Below are 25,943 nucleotides of genomic sequence, written 5' to 3'. Positions count from 1 at the left end.
AACTGTTTTATTAAGCTTGCAATTAATTTGGCTATATGATGGAAAAAAACCGAAGGATTACGCATCTTGTTGCCTTTTATCATGAATCATGATAATTGCTAGTTAGTAAAGTTAAACTATTCTACTGGAATTTTTTATTGGCAGTGTCATCTGAACTGAATAATAACACGCTCAAAGTTCATATAATATGTGTACACAAATGTTAAAAAATACACATTTATGTCGATAGTTTTAAGATACATTCTAAATTTTGCAATAGTCAAATATGAATCAAGCGCCTAATATAATTCAGTATTAGTAAATAACTAAATATAGATGAAGTGTAAAAGTACCATAGATCACCTACTAGCAGCATGACGAGCCTTTATAGAATTAACCGCTCCAGCAACAACGGTCATCCGAAGCCGGTTATTAGGATCCCGACCAACCGGAACCTCAAAACGCCCAGCAACTGGAGTAGGTACCCCAGCACTGAGACTGACATAGACCCTCTTAATAGTGCGTAGCTTGAATTGTTCAAACAATTTCTTATGAGAATGTTCATCCTGATATCATGGCATACATATATTAGGGTGTAAGATGAATGCTAATCTTTTGAAATGTGAAAATAGTTTCATTCTTCATTAAAGTTAGGCACTTTAACAAGATTGAGAAGACATAAAAAGTACCTTGGCCACAACTAGCAACCCACTCGTGCCTTTGTCTAATCTATGTACAATCCCTGGGCGAAGACAATCTAGAATCTAACCCTTCATAAGAAGTTGCCTTAGATGAGAAGCCATTAAGTTCATCATCAAAATCTTCTGGATCTGAAAGAGCTTCCTCTTTAGAATATTCAACATTTGGCAGGTTGCAGTGGTGAAGGATGCCATTGACAAGTGTCCCAGACGTATTTCCAAGTGATGGATGCACAACCTAGGTTAGAGACCAAATAATGACATTTGTGAATATCAATATTTTGAGTTCTTTTCCATTTTAATGCTGAAAATTTCTGACATGATTATAAATCAATTTAAATAATTAGCTTCTAGCACTACCAGAACGAAATGAAGCAGTTGTTTAGTCTAAACAACCTGAATTTAATCAAGTATTGAACTTCTGATAGTTTGAAATCAATTTATAAATAAAAAACAAGAACCTCGCAGAATCACACTATCTAATGTGCAATTATACACGAGGATTATGCAAGATTTTAAAATAACAACTTAGAGCAAGAGGCTTAGAATCACCATGTGAGCAGATTGATTTATGACTAGCAAATGCTCATCTTCAAAAACTATATCCAAAGGTATATTTTCCGGCACAGCTCTCAACTGCTGCAACTCTGCAATTGTGCATTTGATCTCATCCCCAGCTCTGACATTGAAAGAAACATGTTCAAGTATCATAATGTTCTGGTTAATGCTCCAATTGTTGAAATAACCAAACAAACCTGGAAAGTAAGAAATATAGTTTAGGCCTGGGGGATTTTCAGAATCATCTTTTAATCATATATTATTTTTTCCGTTTTGAACAAGTATTGTTGAATTGGGAAAATGTGCATTCAAGTTCATCACAACCTTTGATCTACAAACACTGAGAGCCACCCTTAAAACAGTTGATAACGATCAATATCTTAATACCTTCAATGTCCTAAGTAATGGTAGTTCTCAAAGTCACCGATTGCAACAAGAAGATGGCTTATGTTACATAATACTCCTCTGTTCACGAAAAACATGTTACTAGAAATATTAGTTTTTCTTTGCAGCCCATGAGCATTGTTCTACTAGGTGTGGTTGGTTAAATTCAACAACAAAGGGTGAAACAAGATACACTCATTATGAAGTCACTCAGAAAAAGAATCATAAAACACTTTAGGCATGGAACAGAACATAACATAATACACACTCGACAAAGGTAAATTGAGAAAACCCTAAAACAGAAGATAGTAATAAAGCAAGAGAAAGTGTGAAAAAACCCTTATCTTTGTAGAGTTGTTTGGGTTGAATGACACCATACTTTTGTGAATGAGTTTTCTGAAATTTCAAGGAGCCGCAGCAGTACTATGAGCCATCGTTGCAGGTGATACACCAATGTTTAATCGATGTAGGTGACACACAGATTAATGAAGATGAACAGATGCAGCCATAAATGAAGATGAACAATTTCCCAATCCTAAGTGCTATAAATTGAGGCATTCCCCTCATCATTTTTCAAGCTTTGATAGCCAAGAAAAATCTTGCTCTTTCTCTCCTCACCTCTTCCAAGCCCCTCACTCAAAGCTCTCATTTCTTCTACAAAAATTAGTGAGTTACATCTTGAACCTCACTAATTTAGAGCTAAACCCCAACATAAACACTACTTTCTTCATCAATTGTGAGATATCAAGGCTTGTGGTTGTGTGTTCTTGAAGAAGATTCAAAGTTTGTGAAAGATTTGGAAAAATTCTAGATCCTTTCCATAATCCAAGATGTGATCCATTGTTGTTTATGTTTGATGCACCTTTGGTGCTACATTGATGAGTTTTGCTGGCTTACTTGATACATTTTCGTGCACAAATTGATCCAAGATCACAAGGTGTTTGGTTTTATGTTTAAACAAGTTTCCTTCTCTTGATTTGCTGTTTTTTTGAAAAACTGTGTTGTGCAAATCGATTTACATCTGGTGCAAATCGATTTACACAACTGAAAAACTGCAGAGATTTGAAAACTGAGTTATGTAAATCGATTTACACTTTGTGCAAATCGATTTACATCTAAGCAGAATGTGTTTTTTGCCTTTTTTTGACTTGTTTTTGGTTCTAACTCATCTTCTACTCCATTCTTTTGATATTTTCTTTGAATCACAAGTTAGAGGCCTAATTTCTCTCTAATTTCAATGGACTTAGGGCGTTGATAGGATGAGAATCCAAATACGCAATATTAAGTGATTGAAATTATGGATGAAAGGAGCTTTTAATGTGATTCAATCTTTTACTTCTTTTTATTTTGATCGATGAAAGTCTTAATGCCTTGAGAATTCTTATGGATTCTTGGTAAAGACTAGATCACTCACCATTTTTCTTTTCGTGCGGTATTGCTTTCGGAAAGCGATCTACATATCGTTCTTCTCGCATGCATTAGCACATAAAGTTTTGACCGGCCTCGTTGTAGGGTTATTTCTACATAAATCACTTGGCGATCTGCTTAACATAGCGCAATATTTCGTGTCCCGAATAAAAAAGATCAAATATGGAAGAGAATTGTATGCGGTTGATTTAAGACTTATAGAGGTTTATCGTGTAGTCGCTATGATTTTATCAAGCTTCTGATAAATTTCTATTGAATTTAAATCCGAGGACATCCTTCACTCACCATCGATCTTAATTACTAACTTTGATAACATACTTGACAAGTTTCAAGATGGTTATCTTTAACATCTAACAATTGACTTTAATTTCCGCAATTTATTATATTGCTCTTTATATTTCTCGCTTTATCGCTTTATTTTATCATTTCATCGTATTTATATTCCGCTATTTTCTCTTTGTCCATTTGGACACTATGTTTATGTTTCCGCCATTTTCTTTTGTCCACTTGGATCATACTTTACTTTTATGCTAAAACACTAATAAAAAACAAAAATCTAAAAAACGTTTAAGGCTCTCTTTCGGACTATTGGTTACTATCCCGAGCATTTTGGAGATTCGGACTTATGGACTTAGTACCTCTGGACCCTTATGATATTGTTACTCTGCTGTTATTCTGTCTGTCTAGCATTGGATTGTTGTCTGTTTGTATGTGCAGGTATTTCCTTGAAAGCCCTTGATGGTTAATTCCAAGGCATTGATATAAGGATTTTACCCGAAAACAGCCGTTACTCTGCCCGATTTTTGTCAGAATTTTCATGTGCTTAATGCAAAAGTGGTGCTAAGATAATAAATTCATCTCGATCCCCAAGTGATAATGTTGATTTGGTATTGATAATTCAAAGGATGGGAAATCTACCTTGACTCTTAATGTCAAGTGTTGGCTTCTTATTTCGGTTAGACCGTTTCTTTCCTTAGCTTTTATTTTATGCACTAGGTTAGCCTCTTCATCTCCTCCCACTTCTTAGATTTTCAAAATCTTCTCCCTTTTTACAAAACTTTCTTATGTTTGCAATCTTTACAAAACCTTTTCTCTTAAAATATCTTTTGCCCTTAGTGGCTTTTCTTCAAAAGTTTAGACACTATTAATTGTCAAAACGAGTGGTAATACCCCACGATTTTGAAATTGATCGATATAATGAGATCTTTTTCGCGTGAGAGAGCTAGTGGCATACTCGTTGATTTCTATCCGAGTTGGAGCCCTTCTTTCATTTGCGATGCAAAGAACTCATTTGTTCTCATGCTCAAGATCAATGGCTGAGTATTTCTCTCCGACGATGATAAAGTGTTTATTCGTTTTTTAAACGTTTTCCCTTTAAGCGGAACTACATTAGCTCTGACTTCTCCATTGCACCGAGGAGGTATGTAGGCACAAAGCTTAACGCTTTGCCGAACTTATTTTAAAAATAAAACAAACTCTTTTTTAGCACACACGACACAGATTTTCAAAAAGGTTCCTGTGGAGTACCACAGATATGAGGGGTGCTTAAAACCTTCCCCATGTATAATCAACACCCGTACCTGAGATCTCTTTCTTGTTTTAAAAACAAAACTTTGGGTTTTTCGTTCTTTTCCCTTTTCCTTTGGAAACAATAAAGCGCGGTGGCGATTTTAAACGAAATATTGATTCGAGTCAATCCTATGGCTTCGATATCAGATTTTCCCCGCTACACACTGGTATCTCTAAGAGCACTGGTATCATCCTAAGAAGGAATGGGTAATCCACCTGTCCCCATATGCATGGGTAATGACATGCTACTAGATCCACCTGTCTCCATATGCATGGGTAATGGCATGCTACTAGATCCACCTGTCCCCATATGAATGGGTAATGGCATGCTAGATCCACCTGTCTCCATAGGAAAATATATGGGGTTAGAGTATCCAGGGGGACAAAAAAACTGCTGGTGTGCATCCAGGGGGCGTGGATAGTAATCCAGTGAAAGATCCAGACATGGGTGGTGTAGGATGCATAGGCAGTGGAGTAGAGCATAGAGTAGAATGTGGCATTGGAACGAACATATCTGAGTCAGGAACCTCCTCGACAATGAATCTGGTGCGGCGAGGCTTTTGTTGACCCCTACCTTTTTCATCTCTTTTGGGTGTCATTTTTTCCTGTTACACAAGATAATATTTGAAAGATAATATTACACAAGATAATATTATCAAGTTAATATTACCTAAGATAATATTTGAAAGTTGATATTGCATAAGATATTATTTGAAAGATAATATTAGAAAGTTAATATTACACAAGATAATGAAATACTCAAGATAATATTACATATTCAATTTATTCATCATCATATTCTTCGTTGTCTTCATCGGATCTGATATTATTGTTTTCAGACTCTCCTAGATCTTCATGCTCTTCTTCTAAATGATTTGTTGACAACAAGATAGTTTCCTCAACTTGTTGACCCTCAACTACAGTATCACACAAACTTACAATCTCCTCAATTTCAATTACCTCATTAACAGGTGAAATCTCATCATGTTGGTATGCAACATCTTCCATTAATTCATCAGTCTCAATGTGACCCATTGGGTTGAACTTGATTACAACACACCATTCTCATTTGTGTGGGGTAATTGAAGGATAAGGTACATTATAAACTTGCCTAACATTCTATCTCTTCAAATCTCAACAATGTTATATTTTTTATCAAATTTTGTTCCTCTAGAAGATGGATCATACCAGTCACAATAAAATAAGACAACTTTATTTTCCGAGTCCATATAATTATAAACCAACTCGTAAATATGCATGATAACCCCATAGAAGCCGTCCTCACCACCCTCTGTAACTCTATATCTCTTCAATAATAAATTTCAATTTCAAAACTTTCATGTGCATCAATTTAGAATTACTTCTCAAAGAGGTACAATTTTACATAAGAATCAACGCGTAGCATCAATGAGATCTCAAAATTGATTTAATCAAAAGAAATCCATTTCAAAACGCTCTTGATTAGGGGAAAAACATCTAAGATGAGCCCTATAATCTGGGGAAAATCCTAACGATCATAGGGGCAATCATTCTAAGATTCAATCAATTTGGATCACATTTCAAAGCACCAATTAATCAGGGGCATACATTTCTAAGACCTGGTAATTAGGGGTACACCTTTCAAATCTCAAATATGGAGGCAATTCATATCAAGTTCATCTTACGGAACGTAGGATCCAATTTCCCTTTCACTCGATTTCAAAGAAATTTTTTTTCAAGATTTAGATACTCAGAGAAAACCATATCAAATCATATCACCACATGGTGAGATCTAAGGACATTCCTTCAGATTGAAAATTGGGGGCATACTTTTCAAAATTCAAATCTTGGGACAATCTATGTCAAGTAGGTGGTTAGTTTCTTTCTAAGGTTACATCCTCCGGATCTTGGGGATTGGGGGCATACCTTTCAAAAATTCGAATATTGGGGCATACCGCTACGAGGCTCATTCAAAAGAAATTGGTTCAAAAACAACCCATTGGGGAAAGACATTCCACGAAGGGGCAAGCTCTCTGCATACAATCTCGATTGGATATTTCTCCTACGTCAGCAATCTGGGAGTTCAAAACGAGTGTCAGGAAGCCATGCTAGCATAAATGTCTCGCTTATTTTTAACAAACAACCCTGATGCATGAGTGACTCGTCTCAATCATAATTATCCATAAACTTATTGGATAGTTGAATCATTTCATCACCAAAATCATGCATCAAGTTGTGCATATCATTTATTATATCTCTAAATACATATTTTTTAGAAAGCCCAATTTTACTTGGCAATGATACAACAAAACTTGTTTTACAAAGATCAACCTTTCTTAGCACCAGGTAAACTTATCGATGTTAGTAACCCTACTGAGTGCATATTTCCAATCTCCTGATTTATGACTTCCGATAACATTATCGATGCCAGTAACCTTACTGAGTGTTTATTTTCCAATGACCTGATTGATGATTTCCGGTAACCTTGCCGATGTCATTAACCTTACTGAATGTTCATTTTCCAGTCATCTGATTGATGATTCAAGTAACCTTGTCGATGTCAGTAACCATAATGAGTATTCATTTTCCAATCACCTGATTGATGATTTCCGGTAACCTTACCGATGTCAGTAACCTTACTGAGTGTGGTTATTTCCAATCGCCTGAATGATGTTTTCCGGTAACCTTACCGATGACAGTAACCTTGCTATTTGTTCATTTTCCAACCACCTGATTGACATATTCCGATAAACCTTACCAATTGTTAGTAACCTTACTATCTTGATCTTTTTTAGGTAACCTTACTGACACTTATAGGCTATACTATATTTTTCATCGGGTAACCCTAGTGTTGTTTGTTTTCATAAATTAATTCAACAAAAAAATAGTCCTTCTTGGTAGTTTTTCCTTTAAGTCAATTTCAAAAAATAAAAAAATCAAAGGGTTAATTTCAAGACAACTAATGTCAAAATCAATAAAAAATCCAATGATCCAATGAGGAAACTTTGCACGTGCAGAAAAATTTCTTTCTTGCCAAAGAAATACACATTCATAACATTTGGTGCATCTACATATTTGCATTAAGCATGGTGCATAGGCACGGAAGTACTTCGAAAAATATCAAGACCTATTTACCAACTAAGTTACCTGCACAAATCAAATTCAAATCATCTTGGAGAAAACCATAGTGAAGTCGTAGATAAATATGGGGAAGTCATTAACTCTGAAAAAATCTGATGGTTTAAAACGAGAAATTGTCAAAAACAAAAACACATAAATCATTTGGTGCATATACATATCAATGACAATTATCATTAGGGATCATGCATAAACATGTCATAATTACATTGGGTATCAAAGCTAGGGAAGTCATAGAGTCCTGCGAGTAATCTTTAGGTCCCTGTGGTTTTATATTCAAAATCAAGTTTGCTTTATCTATCCTATAGGTCGTGATAGATAGGCATAATCTATGATAACTCACTATGTTAGTCTCCAAGCAATAGTAAGCTCTTTCCTTTATTATATATATCCTCTTGGTAGTGATAAATATAAAGGAATCTACGATATAATTCACTGGGCAGCAATGAACTATTTAACTTTCATCATTTATCCTCTAGGTTGCGATAGATACACAAAATTTATGTTTTTCCTTCTTATCACGTTAGTCCCCTGGCAATGATCAATTTGGTAAACTTACCTGGTGCAAACATTTGGTGTTTGGTGCAAACATTTGGTGTGAACAATTCGGGGCAAACTTTTGGTGCAAAAATTTGGTGAGAACGTTTACCAGTTGGCATAGGCATAATTATCTACAGTAATTATACTATCTAATCTTGGTTAAACACAAATTTTGTCTATCCTCTAGGTCGTGATAGATAAAGAAGAGATTGGCGACTACTTGCTCTCTAGGATGTGGAAAGTCAGTTCTCCATCTTTCCCCAACTCTACTTGGATTAAACCTAAAATAGAGTTTGAGCCCATTATCTCTTATCCTATATGTTGTGATAAGATATAAAGGAATCCGCGATAGTTCGCCGAGCAACAGTGAGTTATCTGATCTGTGTTACCTATCCCTCTAGGTTGCGGTAGGTACATTGTAACTACAATATAGTTCGTTGTGTCAGTCTAGAAATGACAAAGAACTATCCAAAATTGTCTTATTCGTCCTCTAGGGTATGACGAATACACACAATCTACGATACAATCTGCTATGTTGACCTCAAAGGATTTAGCAGATTACCTTTTTCAAAACTAGTATGACTATCCTCTAGGTTGCGGTAAGAACACGAAACTTACAATTATTTCACTCATGCATTGATGAAGTATCTATGCATCATTGCCTTATCACTTATTGTTACAATTTCCAAAACTTAGGGAAAATTTCGAGGTCTTCCGGTATTTAATAAATCTTTGATCTAAACACGCAAGAACATCGTATTCTCGCGCCCTTAACCAAAGAGTTATTAAATTGGGGCTGCTGTCATACACAAAATTTGCACGCATTGGTGTTAATAGTCAATATAGTTTATTTAGGCTTTTTATTTGGATAATATATTTTTACTCTTCATTATTTGTTGGTTCTAACATTTATTTTCTTTCTTAAGGAGGAGTTTACTTTGTATTTCTATTGACTTGGGCTTACTACCATATTCAATTTAAGAACCCATCAAAAAAAATCTTGTTAAGGGGGTACATCAAATAATTGGGCTAAAGTTGATCCAAATATACCTTTCTTGCTGGCCCAATTTCTCATTTTATTGGTATTTCATTTCAATCCTTCTAGTTGACCGAGTCAACTAGTATAAATCTTAAGACTATTTTTTTATTATTTACTAACTAGTAAGAAACCCGTGCTATCACATGGGTCCTGTCTGAATTCACGTTACACGTCTACCAAACCATCATTTGTTAAGTATGAATTCATTATTCAATTAGTTAACATTCATATAATTACAAATATAGATTATTGATATGAACTAACTTTTAAGTAAAAAAAACTCTTAGATTTATATCCTTGACCAAAAGAGTATTAAGTCTTTAATGTTGATCGGATTTTGTTAGAAAGATTCTACAATTTAATTAAAAATGAAGTGTGTAGTGAATTAATTTATAACATCAGCAAAAGAAAGATTTAAAGAGACGGACATTAAAATGAACTGTCTACAATTGATATTTCATAGATACATACACATATATCCATGGATCTATATGTTTGCAAGGACCTTCATTACAATGAACAATCTACATCTATTAAATTGAGAAATAAAAATAACTTTTATATGAATATATTTGTTCATGAGAGTATTAAGTCTTTAATTTATTCCCGTTTATTAATATAATAGCATCAAGAATAGAGTTTTTTTTTGTTTATAATTTTTTGATAACTTATTCCCGAATATAAAAAAATCACTGCTCATAATATATATAACTTAATCTATTTATAAATATAATTAATTAGTTATATATATTTTTTAAATTAATTAAATATATGTTTTATAAATCATTTCAATTTACTTATAAATTAATTAATTAACTAAATATATATTTTATTTATTACTTCAATTTACTTGTTAATTAATTAATAAAAAAAATTGACCGAATTTTTTTGTCATAGGTTAGCCTAAGGCAGCGCTTTTTCTTAAAAAGCGCTTTCATTTATAGGTCTATGGCAATGCTTTTTCTTAAAAAGTGCTTTCATAGATAGGACTAAGGCAACACTTTTACTTAAAAAGCGCTTTCGTTAGTGTTTTTAATAAACCTATTATTTTTATAATTTCTAAACCTGCATTTTAGGCAACATTATTTCATGAACCTGTAATTTACCATTGTTATCCCGTAAACCTATAATTTACAATTGTAATCCCATTATTTCAATAATCTCATATTTCAACAAAGAAGCGATTTCGATTATATACAAAAAAAGGCATTATAAATTATACCATTACATTATATAACATTGTAATTAATTTAAAATATATATACACCGATTCACATATTTCTAACATGACCAAAACAACTAAACCAATTCACATTACATTATAACAATAAGAAAATCATCCCTAAACAACTAAACCAATCCCACCTATTCTACTAGTTCCAACATAATTCTCAGCATTTCAAGCCATGTTCAATAAAACCTTTTGATTCCATCTAGCATATCCCCACTTCAATCTTAGTCATATCTTAATTCAACCAATGCCCTGCTACTCCAATCATGAACTGCCCCTGCATAAAACCAGAAAACCAAATTCAAAGAAGAAACCAAGATATTACAGCATATCATCCATACAAAATCCAAGCTCAATTTACCATTTTGAACAGCTACACATAAATGCATATAATTGGAAGCCGAGCTTCTATTCGATTCGCATTCAAGCAGTTTATATAAAAACTATTTGAAAAAACTTCTCAAAAAATTCTTAGAAAATGTAATACAATGCAATATTAAAATAGTATTGCAATGACTATGAGTTTTTAATATACATCTTCCCCTTCAAGTTAAACTAGTATTTGTATTTCTAATTCTACAGAAGCTCTCATTTAAATTTATATGATAATCTGCAAGCTGAAAAGCACTATTCAGTAAGTGAAAACTATAAACTTGTTTTAACTAATGACATATGAGTTAAAACTTAAACGAATCATACAAGAGATTTCAACTGTTTTATTAAGCTTGAAATTAGTTTGGCTATATGATGAAAAAAACCGAAGGATTACGCATCTTGTTGTCTTTTGTCATGAATCATGATAAATGCTAGTTAGAAAAGTTAAACTATTCTACTGGAATTTTTTATTGGAAGTGTCATCTGAACTGAATAATAACACACTCAAAGTTCATATAATATGTGTACACAAATGTTAAAAAATACACATTTATGTCGATAGTTTTAAGATACATTCTAAATTTTGCAATAGTCAAATATGAATCAAGCGCCTAATATAATTCAGTATTAGTAAATAACTAAATATAGATGAAGTGTAAAAGTACCATAGATCACCTACTAGCAGCATGACGAGCCTTTATAGAATTAACCGCTCCAGCAACAACGGTCATCCGAAGCCGGTTATTAGGATCCCGACCAACCGGAACCTCAACACGCCCAGCAACTGGAGTAGGTACCCCAGCAGTGAGACTGATATAGACCCTCTTAATAGTGCGTAGCTTGAATTGTTCAAACAATTTCTGATGAGAATGTTCATCCTGATATCAAGGCATACATATATTAGAGTGTAAGATGAATGCTAATCTTTTGAAATGTGAAAATAGTTTCATTCTTCATTAAAGTTAGGCACTTTAACAAGATTGAGAAAACATAAAAAGTACCTTGGCCACAACTAGCAACCCACTCGTGCCTTTGTCTAATCTATGTACAATCCCTAGGCGAAGACAATCTAGAATCTAACCCTTCACAAGAAGTTGCCTTAGATGAGAAGCCATTAAGTTCATCATCAAAATCTTCTGGATCTGAAAGAGCTTCCTCTTTAGAATATTTAACATTTGGCAGGTTGTAGTGGTGAAGGATGCCATTGACAAGTGTCCCAGACGTATTTGCAGGTGCTGGATGCACAACCTAGGTTAGAGACTAAATAATGACAATTGTCAATATCAATATTTTGAGTTCTTTTCCATTTTAATGCTGAAAATTTCTGACATGATTATAAATCAATTTAAATAATTAGCTTCTAGCACTACCAGAACGGAATGAAGCAGTTGTTTAGTCTAAAGTCTAAACAGCCTGAATTTAATTAAGTATTGAACTTCTGATAGTTTGAAATCAATTTATAAATAAAAAACAAGAACCTCGCACAGTCATACTATCTACTGTGCAATTATACACGAGGATTATGCAAGATTTTAAAATAACAACTTAGAGCAAGAGGCTTAGAATCACCATGTAAGCAGGTTTATTTATGACTAGCAAATGCTCATCTTCAAAAACTATATCCAAAGGTATGTTTTCCGGCACAGCTCTCAACTACTGCAACTCTGCAATTGTGCATTTGATCTCATCCCCAGCTCTGACATTGAAAGAAACATGTTCAAGTATCATAATGTTCTGGTTAATACTCCAATTATTGAAATAACCAAACAAAACTGGAAAGTAAGAAATATAGTTTAGGCCTGGGGGATTTTCAGAATCATCTTTTAATCATATATTATTTTTTCCGTTTTGAACAAGTATTGTTGAATTGGGAAAATGTGCATTCAAGTTCATCACAACCTTTGATCTACAAACACTGAGAGCCACGCTTGGAACAGTTGATAACGATCAATATCTTAATGCCTTCAATGTCCTAAGTAATGGTAGTTCTCAAAGTCACTGATTGCAATAAGAAGATGGCCTATGTTACATAATACTCCTCTGTTCACGAAAAACATGTTACTAGAAATATTAGTTTTTCTTTGCAGCCCATGAGCATTGTTCTACTAGGTGTGGTTGGTTAAATTCAACAACTAAGTGTGAAACAAGATACACTCATTATGAAGTCACTCAGAAAAAGAATCATAAAACACTTTAGGCATGGAACAGAACATAACATAATACACACTCGACAAAGGTAAATTGAGAAAACCCTAAAACAGAAGATAGTAATAAAGCAAGAGAAAGTGTGTAAAAAACCCTTATCTTTGTAAAGTTGTTTGAGTTGAATGACACCATACTTTTCTAAATGAGTTTTCTGAAATTTCAAGGAGCCGCAACAGTACTATGAGCCATCGTTGCAGGTGATACACCAATGTTTAATCGATGAAGGTGACACACAAATTAATGAAGATGAACAGATGCAGCCGTAAATGAAGATGAACAATTAGGGTTAGGGTTAGAAAAAAAGCGCTTTCGTTTCCTACCCCTATAACAGCGCTTTTAAAAGGGCTTTCATATATTACCTATAGCAGCGCTTTTATAAAAGCGCTTTCTTAAGGTAGCCTTAGAAAGCGCTTTTTAAAAGCGCTTTCGTAGGATCCCCTATAGCAGCGCTTTTTTCCCTTTTTTTAGTTTTGTTTTTAGCGAAACCTATAGCAGCGCTTTTGTCTAAAATTGCTTTCGTACATGTGCTGCTAAAAGCCAAATTTGACGTAGTGAATACATAGGAGTTGGTTTAGAAACATAGACACCCATATCTAAGAGTAACCAACACAGCCAAATTATTTCAGCAGTGGTGGAAGTCATCGCACGATACTCCATTTCTATAGAAGAGCGAGAGACAATCACTACAAGAATAAATCAAATTTTCCAGGGGCTAAACCTCTCACTAAAGGCAAAAACCCCTCACAACTTCAGATGCTCTATTTTTCTTTGCCTACTCAGATATTTCCTTAAATTTATCTGACTTCCAATGATCAATAAGCTTTGGGAATATTTCTTCTCCTATCCAACGTGGACGTGTCCCTTTTGCTTCCCATTTAAGTCTAACATTCCTCATGATATCAGAAAACCGAGCAGCACATTTTGAGTGAAAGTTTTCTTTAATCACGGCCTCATCTCTAATATCCCAACAACATTGCTCCTACATTGTTGTATGAATTTAAAAATATTAAATAAAGTAGAATCATGAATATCACAAAAATTAAAAAATAAATGTCAAAACGAATAAGTAAATTATACCTGAAATGCCTGAAACCATTTTTCCTTATCATCTTCATGTACAGCTCCATAAGAAGGCCAAAATTGTGTGTACTTCTCTTTAATAATATTTGTTATTATCGATACTGCTTGATGTGAGGGAACAATTCTAAACAACAAAATATTGAGTCAGTATTGATTAAATAAAACTCATATTTAAAATATAATATAAAAACACAAAAACTTACGATCCTGAATCGGGATAAATGATTAGTCTGCCCTCATAATACTTAATTTTTTGAGTCGTATTATTTTTAGTCTGCCCTCATATATATATATATATATATATATATATATATATATATATATATATATATATATATATATATATATATATATAGGTAGTATAGTCACAAGATCTCTTGCTATGATCTCGCATACAGGGGAAAAAAAGCTTTTTAATAGCGCTGTCGACCTCGGTTTTTTACCATACCTCTCGTGGAGAGATATACGAACTGACTCTTCTTTTGCTTTTGTGTTTTTGAAAATCAGAGAGTCGCCACCGACTTTTATTTTATCCAATTAAGGAAAGGTTTATAAAAGAAACAGAAAAAGACCTTTAAGAGATTTTGGGTAAGGGGGTAGGTTATACAAAGGGAAGGTGTTAGCACCCTTTGTATCCATGGTTATCCATGGGCTCTTAATTGCTTAGCTCACTTGTTTTGAATCTCTTGTCTTGCCTTGAAATGCTTGTATGTGGTTTCAAATACCTTTGTAATTTGACTTTGTAATGATCCTTGTGCGGATGTATACAAAGTGTTTTATCTTTCGAAAGATGTTTTGAAAAAAAAAAACGTTAACTTCGTAATGATCCTTGTTTGGATATATACCAAGTATTGTCTTTTTGAAAGTTTTATTTTGAAAAACAATGGTATATGAGACATTTATTTTTGATTTGAGCAACCAATTAGGAGGTCTACCCTAAGTTTATAAGGTCTTTTCCTATTTCCTTTAGAAAATTCTCCTTTTACCGGATGTAAACAAAAGTTCGACTTTGCATTTGAAACAGTAGAATTTGATTTTTGATAAGAGTAAAAAGAGGGATTACCCTAAGAGGTGCAAGTGTGATTGTGTTTTGATTCAGATATTTTATCTTTGAAGTTAGTGACCTAACGCTTCAATTTTTATCTTTGACATACACGCAGTTTTATATGTACTAGAATTAAAATACGGGAATGTAAAATGCGGAAAGTAAATCTATGCTATTACATCGTTTGTGCGAGAAATGTAAACTACGCTATTTACATGAATTTGACAACCTATACACTTTATCTAGGAATTTAAATTGCAATAAGATAAAAGAAATATTTTTGGATTTTTTGTATGATTGATTTTAATTAGAATTAATGCATGATTAATTTAATTAAAATGAGAAAAAGGTGGAAATAAAATTTAAACCTAAAAATTAAGTTTAAAATATGTTTAAATGCTTCTTAATTAATTTTAAAATAAAACTTTTTTTTTTAATTTTTTTTTAAGTTGTTTTGAAATTATTAAGTTAAATAACATATAATTATGCAAATAATTACACAAATAATTAAAACTTAAATGAAAAAATATTCTAAATATGTACAAAATTAGTCTATAATATATAAACTAAATTTAATACAAAGAACAATTTTTTATGATTTTTTGATTGGTTGAAATAATTAAAAAGCAAATATATAAATATATACTAATTAATTAAACAAAATATTTTAATTATTAAGAAAAATAAAATATTTTCATGTCAAAAAATAATAGATCATTTTATAAACCTAAAATTATTTTTATTATATTTTTTTGATTTTTAGAACTATTTTTAATTAATTTTGCAAAGAAAATAAAATAAAATAGAAAATATAAAATAAATGATCATGTGTGGTTGGCTTAAGAGTCTATATCATGGACTAGCGTGTCTTGGTGCGTAGGATGAGCAGCTGGCATGATCTGATGGTGGTTGGAGTGAGAGCATATGGCGCGTAACACACCTGCAAGGCACTGGATCAGAAAAATTAAAAAAATAAAGACGCGCGCGTTTCTGGCCAACCAGAGGACGCCACGTCTTGTCTTCTTCATCAGACATGTTCTTTTACACCGCTCATTTGCAGGTGGCATAAAAAGCTCCAATCTATTACACCTGCAAAAATAACAAATACAAGCAAAACGCAATATAAATTTGGCGCGATGCCATGGTTCAACTCGTCTGGTCCATACGAATTCAATGGGACCTCTTTGAACCTGTAATTTTGCCTAATTTGAAAAGCCCTAATTTTGAGATGAAGAACCCTAAAATGGTGGTTTCGTGTACAAGCACCCAAATCTCAATTAAACTTCCAGAAATGATCAGGACCTCATATTAAACTCAAATATATGTCTACATCTTGTTAAACATGCATGTATGATGAGATTTTTGTAAGTTTTAGTTTGAGAAAACCGTGAGGTATAGTGCTCGATTCTTTGAGTTTCAAAGCTTGAAACTGATTTGAATAGGTTCAGTGATGCTTAGGGATTGTATTTGAGTGTTTAGTTTGGATTAAAAATGACTTAAACTGAAAATTCGAATTTCAAGTTTCTTTGAAAATTTCAATTTGATTCAAGAGTGATACAAGCAAGATTCTGGTTCTGATTTCGTGTCTCCTCTATTGATGAAGTTTTCTACTTCATTTATAGGCAAAGAAGTACTTAAAAACTAAGCTAAGAAGCATTAAGTGCTTTGTTGAATTTTTGACTTTTTTAATAATATGTAGCTTTGAATTCAAGCAACCATGGCTCAAATTTCTTCAACCTTCTACTGTACCATCTCTTTGGGGCAGAGCTTTGAATGATTCTTGATGACTCATGCTTAAGATCAAAGCTACATAACATTATCCTTCCATTTCTTTTTCAATTTAATCTTAAATGTAATAAAATTAAACCAAAAAAAGAAATAAAATGTTATGGGCCTTAGGTTGGTCGTGGGAGGCCCTTAGCATTGTTGGAAGTATGTTTGGATCATGGAAATTTAGTCTCTTTTGCAAAAAAAACACTTTTGATCAATGTTGATTTCATGCATTTTCCAAAAAAATAGCCAACTTCAACAAGGCATAAATCCCTCAATTTTTATCATATGAAGGAGTTCTTGTACTTTTTAGAAACCTCAAGATGTCCTCTACAAGCCACCTTGAAAACTTTTTTCATTTGGAGAAGTTATCTTGATGTTATGACCTTTGACAAAAAACCACTTTTAGTTGACTTTGAAAATGACCTGTAATGTCTTGGTTCATATTTTCCAAATGGTGAATCTAATGACCAAGGGACCAATTTCATTTGAAAGATAATTTAATTTCCTTCAAAATGATCTTTGGTTGGAATTTTTTGGATGAAGGATGAGAGAGTTATGACCAGTCAAAGTTCAGTTGACTTTTTAGGAGAAAACCCTAATTTTGAAACTTAGGATTTTGTTAATTTTTGATCTTTCCTTGATGAATTATGATCAACCAATGATCAAATTATGAATCTTTTGACAAAATATGGATGTTGACAAAAAAATTCATTTTTGACTGTCTGTTGACTTTTCGGTCAAACTGGTCGTTTGTTGACTGTTTGAACTGCTGAATGTGCATCTGAGCGAATTGAAGTTTGAAAATTTGCATGGTGGTACTTTGAGATATATGGAGGTCCATGAAATTCATTTGAGGTCTCAAAAAACTTGTTCTCCTGAAAAAAACAAAAACCCTAGTTAGGGACTGTTCGTGTAGGAGACAGTTAAGTGTACCTGATTTTTGTGCAGTGCTGAGTCTCTGCTAATCATGTGATATTCAGAAGACTTCTAGAACAAAAATCTTGGAGTTTTGAAATGCAAAAGATTGATTTGATTGATGGTACAAAACACGGAGAATTGCACTGTCAGCGGGTTTGACTGTCAACTGACTGTTCATGCATTAACGTAGCAGTTAAAGTGAAAATTCAACAATCAAAGTTATTTTTTTTCTTTTTTTTTTTTTTGTTGTATTAATGGTGAAAATTTATTTACATGAGTTGTTAGAAAAACACAGACATAATAAATAAATAATATATACTGTATGCGAACGAAATTACCGATAATAACCCTGAAAAACATTTAATGCACAGAAAAATAAATATTTAATTGGCAGAAAACACACAAAATATTATCTTAATAATTAAACAACAGTACGACATATAGTACAATATTTAATACTGACAGTACAAATATTACATAATATAATGAACAGTACGACAAATAAACGGTACATTTATTTAAAAATAAAAGGTACGACAAACTTTAAGAATGACGATTAATAACCCATGCTATAAATAATAACATATAAATGATTGGGAGTGTAAACAACCCAGGTCCGCATTTTTCAGGACTATGCAGACAGAAGAAGGACATGATTACCACCACAACGGTGATGACCATAAGAAAATACGTTTCTATCCGCTTCGCCATTTTTGCCGGGGAAGAAGAGAGAATGAATATGATGTAGAAATTTGAGAAGTAAGTTGGAATTTGATGTGAGATTTTATGGAAAAAATGAGAGGTATTTATAGAGTGAAAAGAAGGATAGAGACGTTGGGGAATGAAGTGATTCCATACAAAAAAGGAAAATTTGAGTGGTAGTAGGATTTGAAAGAAAGTTTATGGTAGGGTTTGAAAAAAAAGATGTATAGAATAAAGTTAGGATTTGATTTGAAAAGAAAGAGATTTGAAAAGAAAGGAAAAGATTTTTTTGAAAATAATAGAATATAGTACAAAAATTAGTGGGAAACAAAAGTTAATAATAATTTACCCATTACCAGTACAGTCTGAATCCCCGGACTCTGCGCCTGCAAAAGATTTATTTCTGTACCAATTGCGTCAGTACTATTTATCTGCAAATAAATCTCAAATAAACAGCGTGTGTGAAATGATAAACAGTAATTGGCATTTGTGTAAGAATAAATTCAACAGCGAGCCAAAATACTGTATGAGAAAAAATTCTAAAAACCGAGTATTCATAAATCAGGATTTTTATGAAATAAAAATCCAAGATTATATGAAACTCCCAATTTTTAGATAGAAGTCTGTTGCCTTCTTTCTGAAAAAAGATGCGGGCAAATTTTGGGGTATAACAAGCGCTTTTACATAAAAGGCTATTAAATCCCATTTAAAAATACGACCGCCCCAAACAAGACTACGATAGCGCTTTTAAGGGAAGTGCTAATAAAGATTGCACTTTTAATAGCTCTTTAAAGCGCTATTATAATGTGCACAAATTGATCCCTCAACTCTTGCCTTATTTTTAACTGATCGCTTTGAATCACCCATGATTCGTTCAAATGGATACATCCATCTATATTGAACATGTCCACCTAGAAAAGCTCATAAGCAAGATGCACAAGGAGATGCTCCATAGAATCAAAGAAACTTGGCGGGAATATTTGCTCCAACTTGCAAAGAATGACAGGAATATTTCGGTCCAATTTAATGATGTCGTCTACTCTTAAAGTTGACGCACAAATGTCTCTAAAAAATTGACTGATCTCAGTTAGTGGATTAATTACATTCTTGGGCAGTGAACTGAATGCAATTGGAAGCAATCGTTCCATGAAAATATGACAATCGTGACTTTTCATTCCATGCAACTTCCCAATATTGGCGTCAGCACATCTTGCCAGATTAGAAGAATAACCATCAGGCATCCTCAATTCATTTAACCACTGACATACTGTTTTTGCTTCTCGGGGAGTAAGAGTGTAACAAGCCTTGGATTTTAATAATTTTCCGTTTGGTCGAGGTTTCAACTCCAATTCTTTTCGATTACACAAACGTTCCATGTCTTTTCTAGCTTTCTCATCATATTTTGTCTTCTCATTATCCATCACTGTGTTAAATACATTATCAAAAAAATTCTTCTCAACGTGCATAACATCAAGATTATGTCGCAATAAATTATTCTTCCAATATGGGAGGTCCCAAAAAATACTTCTTTTTGTCCAATTGTGGTCAACCCCATATCCTTGAATTCTACGGGCTTCACCATAGTCTATGAATTTTGGTAGGTCACGAACATTATTCCATACTTGAGTCGATGACAATCGAGGGGGTGGTAGATATTTTACTTTTTTTTTCCTTTTCTAAAAGTATTTACATTCCTTCTAAATTCATGGTTGGTAGGTAAGAACCTACGATGACAGTCAAACCACGAACTTTTCCCACCAAGTTCAGATGTAAGTGCTTTTATGTGAGTCAGAAGACCCCTTAGAGTCAAAAGACCCCTCAAACAATGACAACTTTTCCCACCGATGACATTCCTCACACACATTGACAACTTAGAGTCAGAAGACCCCTCAAACAATGGTGTATTTATTTCTTTCAACAACTGATAAAACCTTTGTGCCTTCTCATTTGGGAGCTCTTCTCCATCGAAGTCTTGTGGTTCATCATACGCCACATTCACCCCTAATGTGTCACTGAACATCTCCTCGACGAAATTAAACTGTTCCTGGCATTGCATATGTGATGAACTACTCCCTAGATCATATCTATTTATATTAGGTCCAATATGTGTTTGACTGTTAGAAGCATCTCTATTTATCTCTGGCATTGTTTCCCCATTAGATGTCCAAACCCAATAATTTGTCCTAAAACCCACTCTCTCCAAGTGACGTTTCACTTCACTAGGGTCACTAATAATATTTATGCAACCATACTTTAAACACGGACACCTTACCCCTCATTCCCTTTGGCGACATTCTTGAGCAAACGCATACGAAAGAAATGCGGCAACTCCTTCCATAAAAAGTGGTTTAAGTCCACGTCTTCCAGGAAACAATCTATCATACATCCAACTACGATAGATTTGATAATGTTCCATTCTGCACATTTAGAATATTGTTCATATTCAATTTTATTAAATAAAATGAGGGGTGATCTATCAACAACTTTTATTTTGTCGATAAGATCATATAACTAGTTGTATATAGAATTATATTCAATACTTGTTTTTTCAAAAAATAAATCATATATTACTATCCAACTATTCTAAATATTCACTTTTAACATTTATATTATTATACTTATTTTAATATATATTTACTTGTTTTTATAGTCCTAAACATATATAAATTATATATTATTACTTATAGCTTTTTAGTCCTAAACAAAATTACATACTTATTATTAAAATATATTTACTTTTTTTTTTAGTCTTAAACATATAAATATATTATTTAGTTCGAAAAATATAAACTATCTTCCTATAATTTAAAAATATAAAACATATTTAGTCCTAAAAGTAAATATACTATTTTTATATAAATATAAAGTTTTAGAGTATAAACTATTTTTATATGAATATATATTTGTAATGGTTTTTTAAAAACATTATACAAAAAAGCACACAAATTTGGGAGGAGTTTTAATATACTTTTTTTTATACTGTTTTTCTAAACATATATTTTTTTGTGGAGTACCTTTTTTATATTATATACAAAATATGCTATTATATATATATATATATATATATATATATATATATATATATATATATATATATATATATATTTAAAACATATATATTGTTTTTTATATACTATTTTAAACTATGCAAAATGTTATACTACTTTTTTATATATTGTTTTTTTATACATTTTATTTTTTAGTCTTAAACAAAATTACATACTTATTATTAAAATATATTTACTTTTTTTTTTAGTCTTAAACATATAAATATATTATTTAGTTCGAAAAATATAAACTATCTTCCTATAATTTAAAAATATAAAACATATTTAGTCCTAAAAGTAAATATACTATTTTTATATAAATATAAAGTTTTAGAGTATAAACTATTTTTATATGAATATATATTTGTAATGGTTTTTTAAAAACATTATACAAAAAAGCACACAAATTTGGGAGGAGTTTTAATATACTTTTTTTTATACTGTTTTTTTAAACATATATTTTTTTGTGGAGTACCTTTTTTATATTATATACAAAATATGCTATTATATATATATATATATATATATATATATATATATATATATTTAAAACATATATATTGTTTTTTATATACTATTTTAAACTATGCAAAATGTTATACTACTTTTTTATATATTGTTTTTTTATACATTTTATTTTTGTATAATGTTTTTTATATATACTATAAACTATACAAAATAAATATTCTATTCAAATTTTTAAAAACACATAGTTTGTTTTTATACACAGTTTTTTATATATTAATTTAAACTATTTAAAATATATATGATATTTTTATATACTATTTTTTAAAACATATTATTTTTATATACTGTTTTTTATTTGTTTTAACATTAAAATATAAAATAATGTTGTAAGCATTAAATAAACTGTTTTATATAAACTATAAATTATATTCTGTTTCTTGTTTTGATTTAAGTAATATAAAAAATTGTTTTATATAAATAAATATTTTTACAACATATAAAAATACAGATTTTTTTTCTAAAATATAAAAATATCATTTCTTGAATGGCTTTGACTTTGTCGGGGTCGACCTTAATACCTCTCTGGCTGACGATGAAACCTAGCAGCTTATTCTTAATCGAAGTACATTGATAAAATTCTTGACCAAGCTCACTTATTTGATACTCGAGACACTACGCCAAAAATGTATTTTAAAAGCGCCCTTACGAAAGCGCTTTTTAGTGAAAGCGCTCTAAAAGCCTTTTAAAAAAAAATCGCTAAAAAAAGTGCATACCCTACGAAAGCGCTTTGGAAAAGCGCTCTTATAGGTGGAAACATGAAAGCGCTTTTTAGTGAAAGCGCTCTCATAGCCTTGTAAAAAAATTTCGCTAAAAAAAGTGTATACCCTACGAAAGCGCTTTTGAAAAGCGCTCTGATAGACTGACATGTGAAAGCGCTTTTGAAAGCGCTCTTATAGCCTTTCTTTACGAAAGCGCTTTTTAGTTTAAAAGCGCTCTGGTACCCCATGCTTAGAGAGCGCTTTTTAAAAGCTCTTTGGTACCCCATGTTATAATAAAAATTAATAAAATTGAGGGCTTATTCTTTCAGATACGCTTCTGTTTATTATCTTCTTCTCCAGCAATTCATCTCTTCACCAACTTCGTCCGTCTACTCGCTCCGTCTCGTCGCCGCCGTCTGTCTCATCGCCGCCGTCCGTCTCGTCTCCGTCCGTCTCTCCTCCGTCTGTCTCCAACCGTCGTGGCCGTTACCTCTCTTCTCCGGCATCAGTGTTTTCAGGTAAAATCTTCTTCCCCATATTTAGGGTTTTGTTCAAGCTTCTTCAACCTTCTTCAACGAACTGCAAACTTAAAACTTAGAAAATCTTCTATATATGATAGTTGGGCAGGGACTTCCACTCTATTTACAAAGAAATTTCCACTCTATTTTATTAATTTTGTGTGATGTCTGTTACAAATTCTTCTGGCAAAGTATATGCTAAATCCCTGCTTCTGCAATTCTTTGATTCTACTATTTGTATGTTCTGTGCTAATTTAAATTGTTATTCTACTATTTGATTCTACTATTTGTATGTTCTGTGTTAATTTAAATTGTCATAAGGTATAGAAATCTGAAAATGTCTCCTAACATTTGCAAGAGGGATTATGCACTTTTTGTAAGTTACTTGTATTTCACCATATGCTTGTATGAGGCATGGTTTAATGAGAAGTTCTGCTTTGTAAATAGAGTGGAAATTTCTTTGTTTTTTTAAGTGATTTTAAATGACTTAGAAAATCTTCTTTTGTTTTTTTACTCAATTTGAATAAGAAACTGTAATTTGTGTTATAAACAATGAATGGCTAGGGAGAGAGGAGGTATCCATAGCATAAAAAAATTGGTCAATCTAAAAGCTGAAGTGTTCATAGCTTGTGTTAAACCTTTGAACTCAAAGTAAATCAGTATTCTGTATTTTTTTTTATATTATTCTTAAACTTGTAAGTTAGATATGTCTTTTATTATTGTTAAAGTGACTCCTAGTGAGTTGGTTTCATGTCAGTTTCGCTTCGAATTGCTTTTGAGTTTATTTTGAATGAGATATGAATGTATGTGTCTGCACTATTCTGAAACTGTGTTTTATGGAATCTGCAATATTCACCCATTCTTATTATAATCATACATTGCATTGAATTTCTTGTATAGGACTGACTGGATTGATAACTTTGGATCTCTTTGGAGCTCGTATCATTGACTCTAGTACTACATATTTACGAGTATGTACACACTTCAAACTATTGTTGATTTCCTTTGTTCAATCGATTTTGTCTTGGTGGTTACTAACTTTGTGAATTTGCTATAGGGGTAACTTGTGTAGAGTGAAAGTTTGATCGTTTCCCGGCCTAGGTCGACGTTTTCTGAGGTAAATTACTTTCTCAAATTAACAATATTATGATGAATTTGTCTGAAATTGTGTGATTATATATGTTGCGTTTTATTGCTCCGGATTCATTCCGTTTATACTTTGCGTTTTGACAGAAACGCATTATACTGACATTATGATTTCTAACAAAAACTATAGTCATGTTATCTACTTTCAATGAAGAAATGAAAGAGGCTCAAGAGCTTTGATAATTATTCCAACATGTGGAATATTCTTGATGTCAATTTCGTTAATCGTTAAGTGATGAACTTACTAACTTTATGAATTGAATTCGCTATAGGGGGTTACTTGTGAAAAGTGAAAGTTTCATCGTTTTTGTTTAGGTTAATTAAGACATGGATAAGACATGGATGAATTTAAACCGATTGTCGAAAGAGTACGAGAAAGGGGTATGGGAATTCGTTAAGTTTGCGGTTGCGCACTCCAAAGACCCGATTCGAATGGCGTGTCCTTGCATGGGTTGCTGTTATGGGGATAAGGTTGACGGGAATCAGTTGGCATCGCATTTACTACGGTTTGGAATTGATAGAAGTTATACAGTTTTAAGTTTGCATGGTGAGAAAAGTAATGGGAATGTTGAGTCGAGGTGTAATACAAAGTATGCTTCAAACGACGATTGCACAGACACATATGATTGTGATCGAGTCGAAGAGATTGCAGAAGCGCTTGAAGAAGATCTTGAGGATTGTCCCAAAATGTTCGAGAGGTTGGTAAGCGATGCAGAGAAACCGTTGTATGATGGTTGTTCAAAATTTGCAAGATTGTCTGCGGTGTTAAAGTTGTACAACTTAAAGGCGGACAATGGATGGTCAGATAAAAGTTTCACAGAGTTATTAGCCCTTATGAAAGATATTCTACCAGAGGATAATGTTCTTCCCAATCGAACGTATGAAGCCAAAAAGATGTTGTCCTCCATTGGCATGAGCTATGATAAGATACATGCATGTCCAAACGATTGTGTTTTGTTTCGAAAAGAGTATGCAGCGTTGAATGAGTGTCCTAAATGCGGTGCCCCTTGATATAAGAAAAAGTTGTCTCCGGCCAAAGTCTTATGGTATTTTCCTATAATTCCAAGATTTAGACGCATGTATCATAGTGAAACCGATTCAAGACACTTGACTTGGCATGCAGATGAAAGAATTATTGATGGAAAGTTGCGACATCCGGCAGACTCTCCACAGTGGATGAAAGTTGATACTGATTATCCTGAATTTGGAAAAGAAACAAGAAACCTTCGCTTATCATTGTCTACTGATGGAATGAACCCGCATGGTATTCAAAGTATCTCGCATAGCACATGGCCTGTGATTCTTATGATTTATAACCTACCTCCGTGGCTATGTATGAAGCGTAAGTACATGATGTTATCTATG

At 32.5% G+C, this 25,943-nt stretch overlaps 1 protein-coding gene and 1 pseudogene across 1 annotated transcript; both read right to left on the bottom strand.

Annotated features, from left to right (window-relative positions):
- Window positions 1–338: 338 nt before the first annotated feature.
- On the bottom strand, window positions 339–4,965 carry LOC131597604 (RNA pseudouridine synthase 2, chloroplastic-like). The gene is given in 5 exon segments (XM_058870292.1): window positions 339–545; window positions 669–746; window positions 748–915; window positions 1,230–1,432; window positions 4,833–4,965. Coding segments are annotated over 5 exon segments (789 nt in total).
- A 6,624-nt stretch (window positions 4,966–11,589) lies between these two features.
- On the bottom strand, window positions 11,590–13,780 carry LOC131597603 (RNA pseudouridine synthase 2, chloroplastic-like; annotated as a pseudogene).
- Window positions 13,781–25,943: the final 12,163 nt, after the last annotated feature.

Source organism: Vicia villosa, linkage group LG4 (genome assembly GCF_029867415.1).
Source record: "Vicia villosa cultivar HV-30 ecotype Madison, WI linkage group LG4, Vvil1.0, whole genome shotgun sequence".
NCBI classification, from domain to species: Eukaryota; Viridiplantae; Streptophyta; class Magnoliopsida; order Fabales; family Fabaceae; genus Vicia; species Vicia villosa.
Note: the sequence above shows the minus strand (reverse complement) of the source record. Positions and strands in the feature narration are given on the sequence as shown.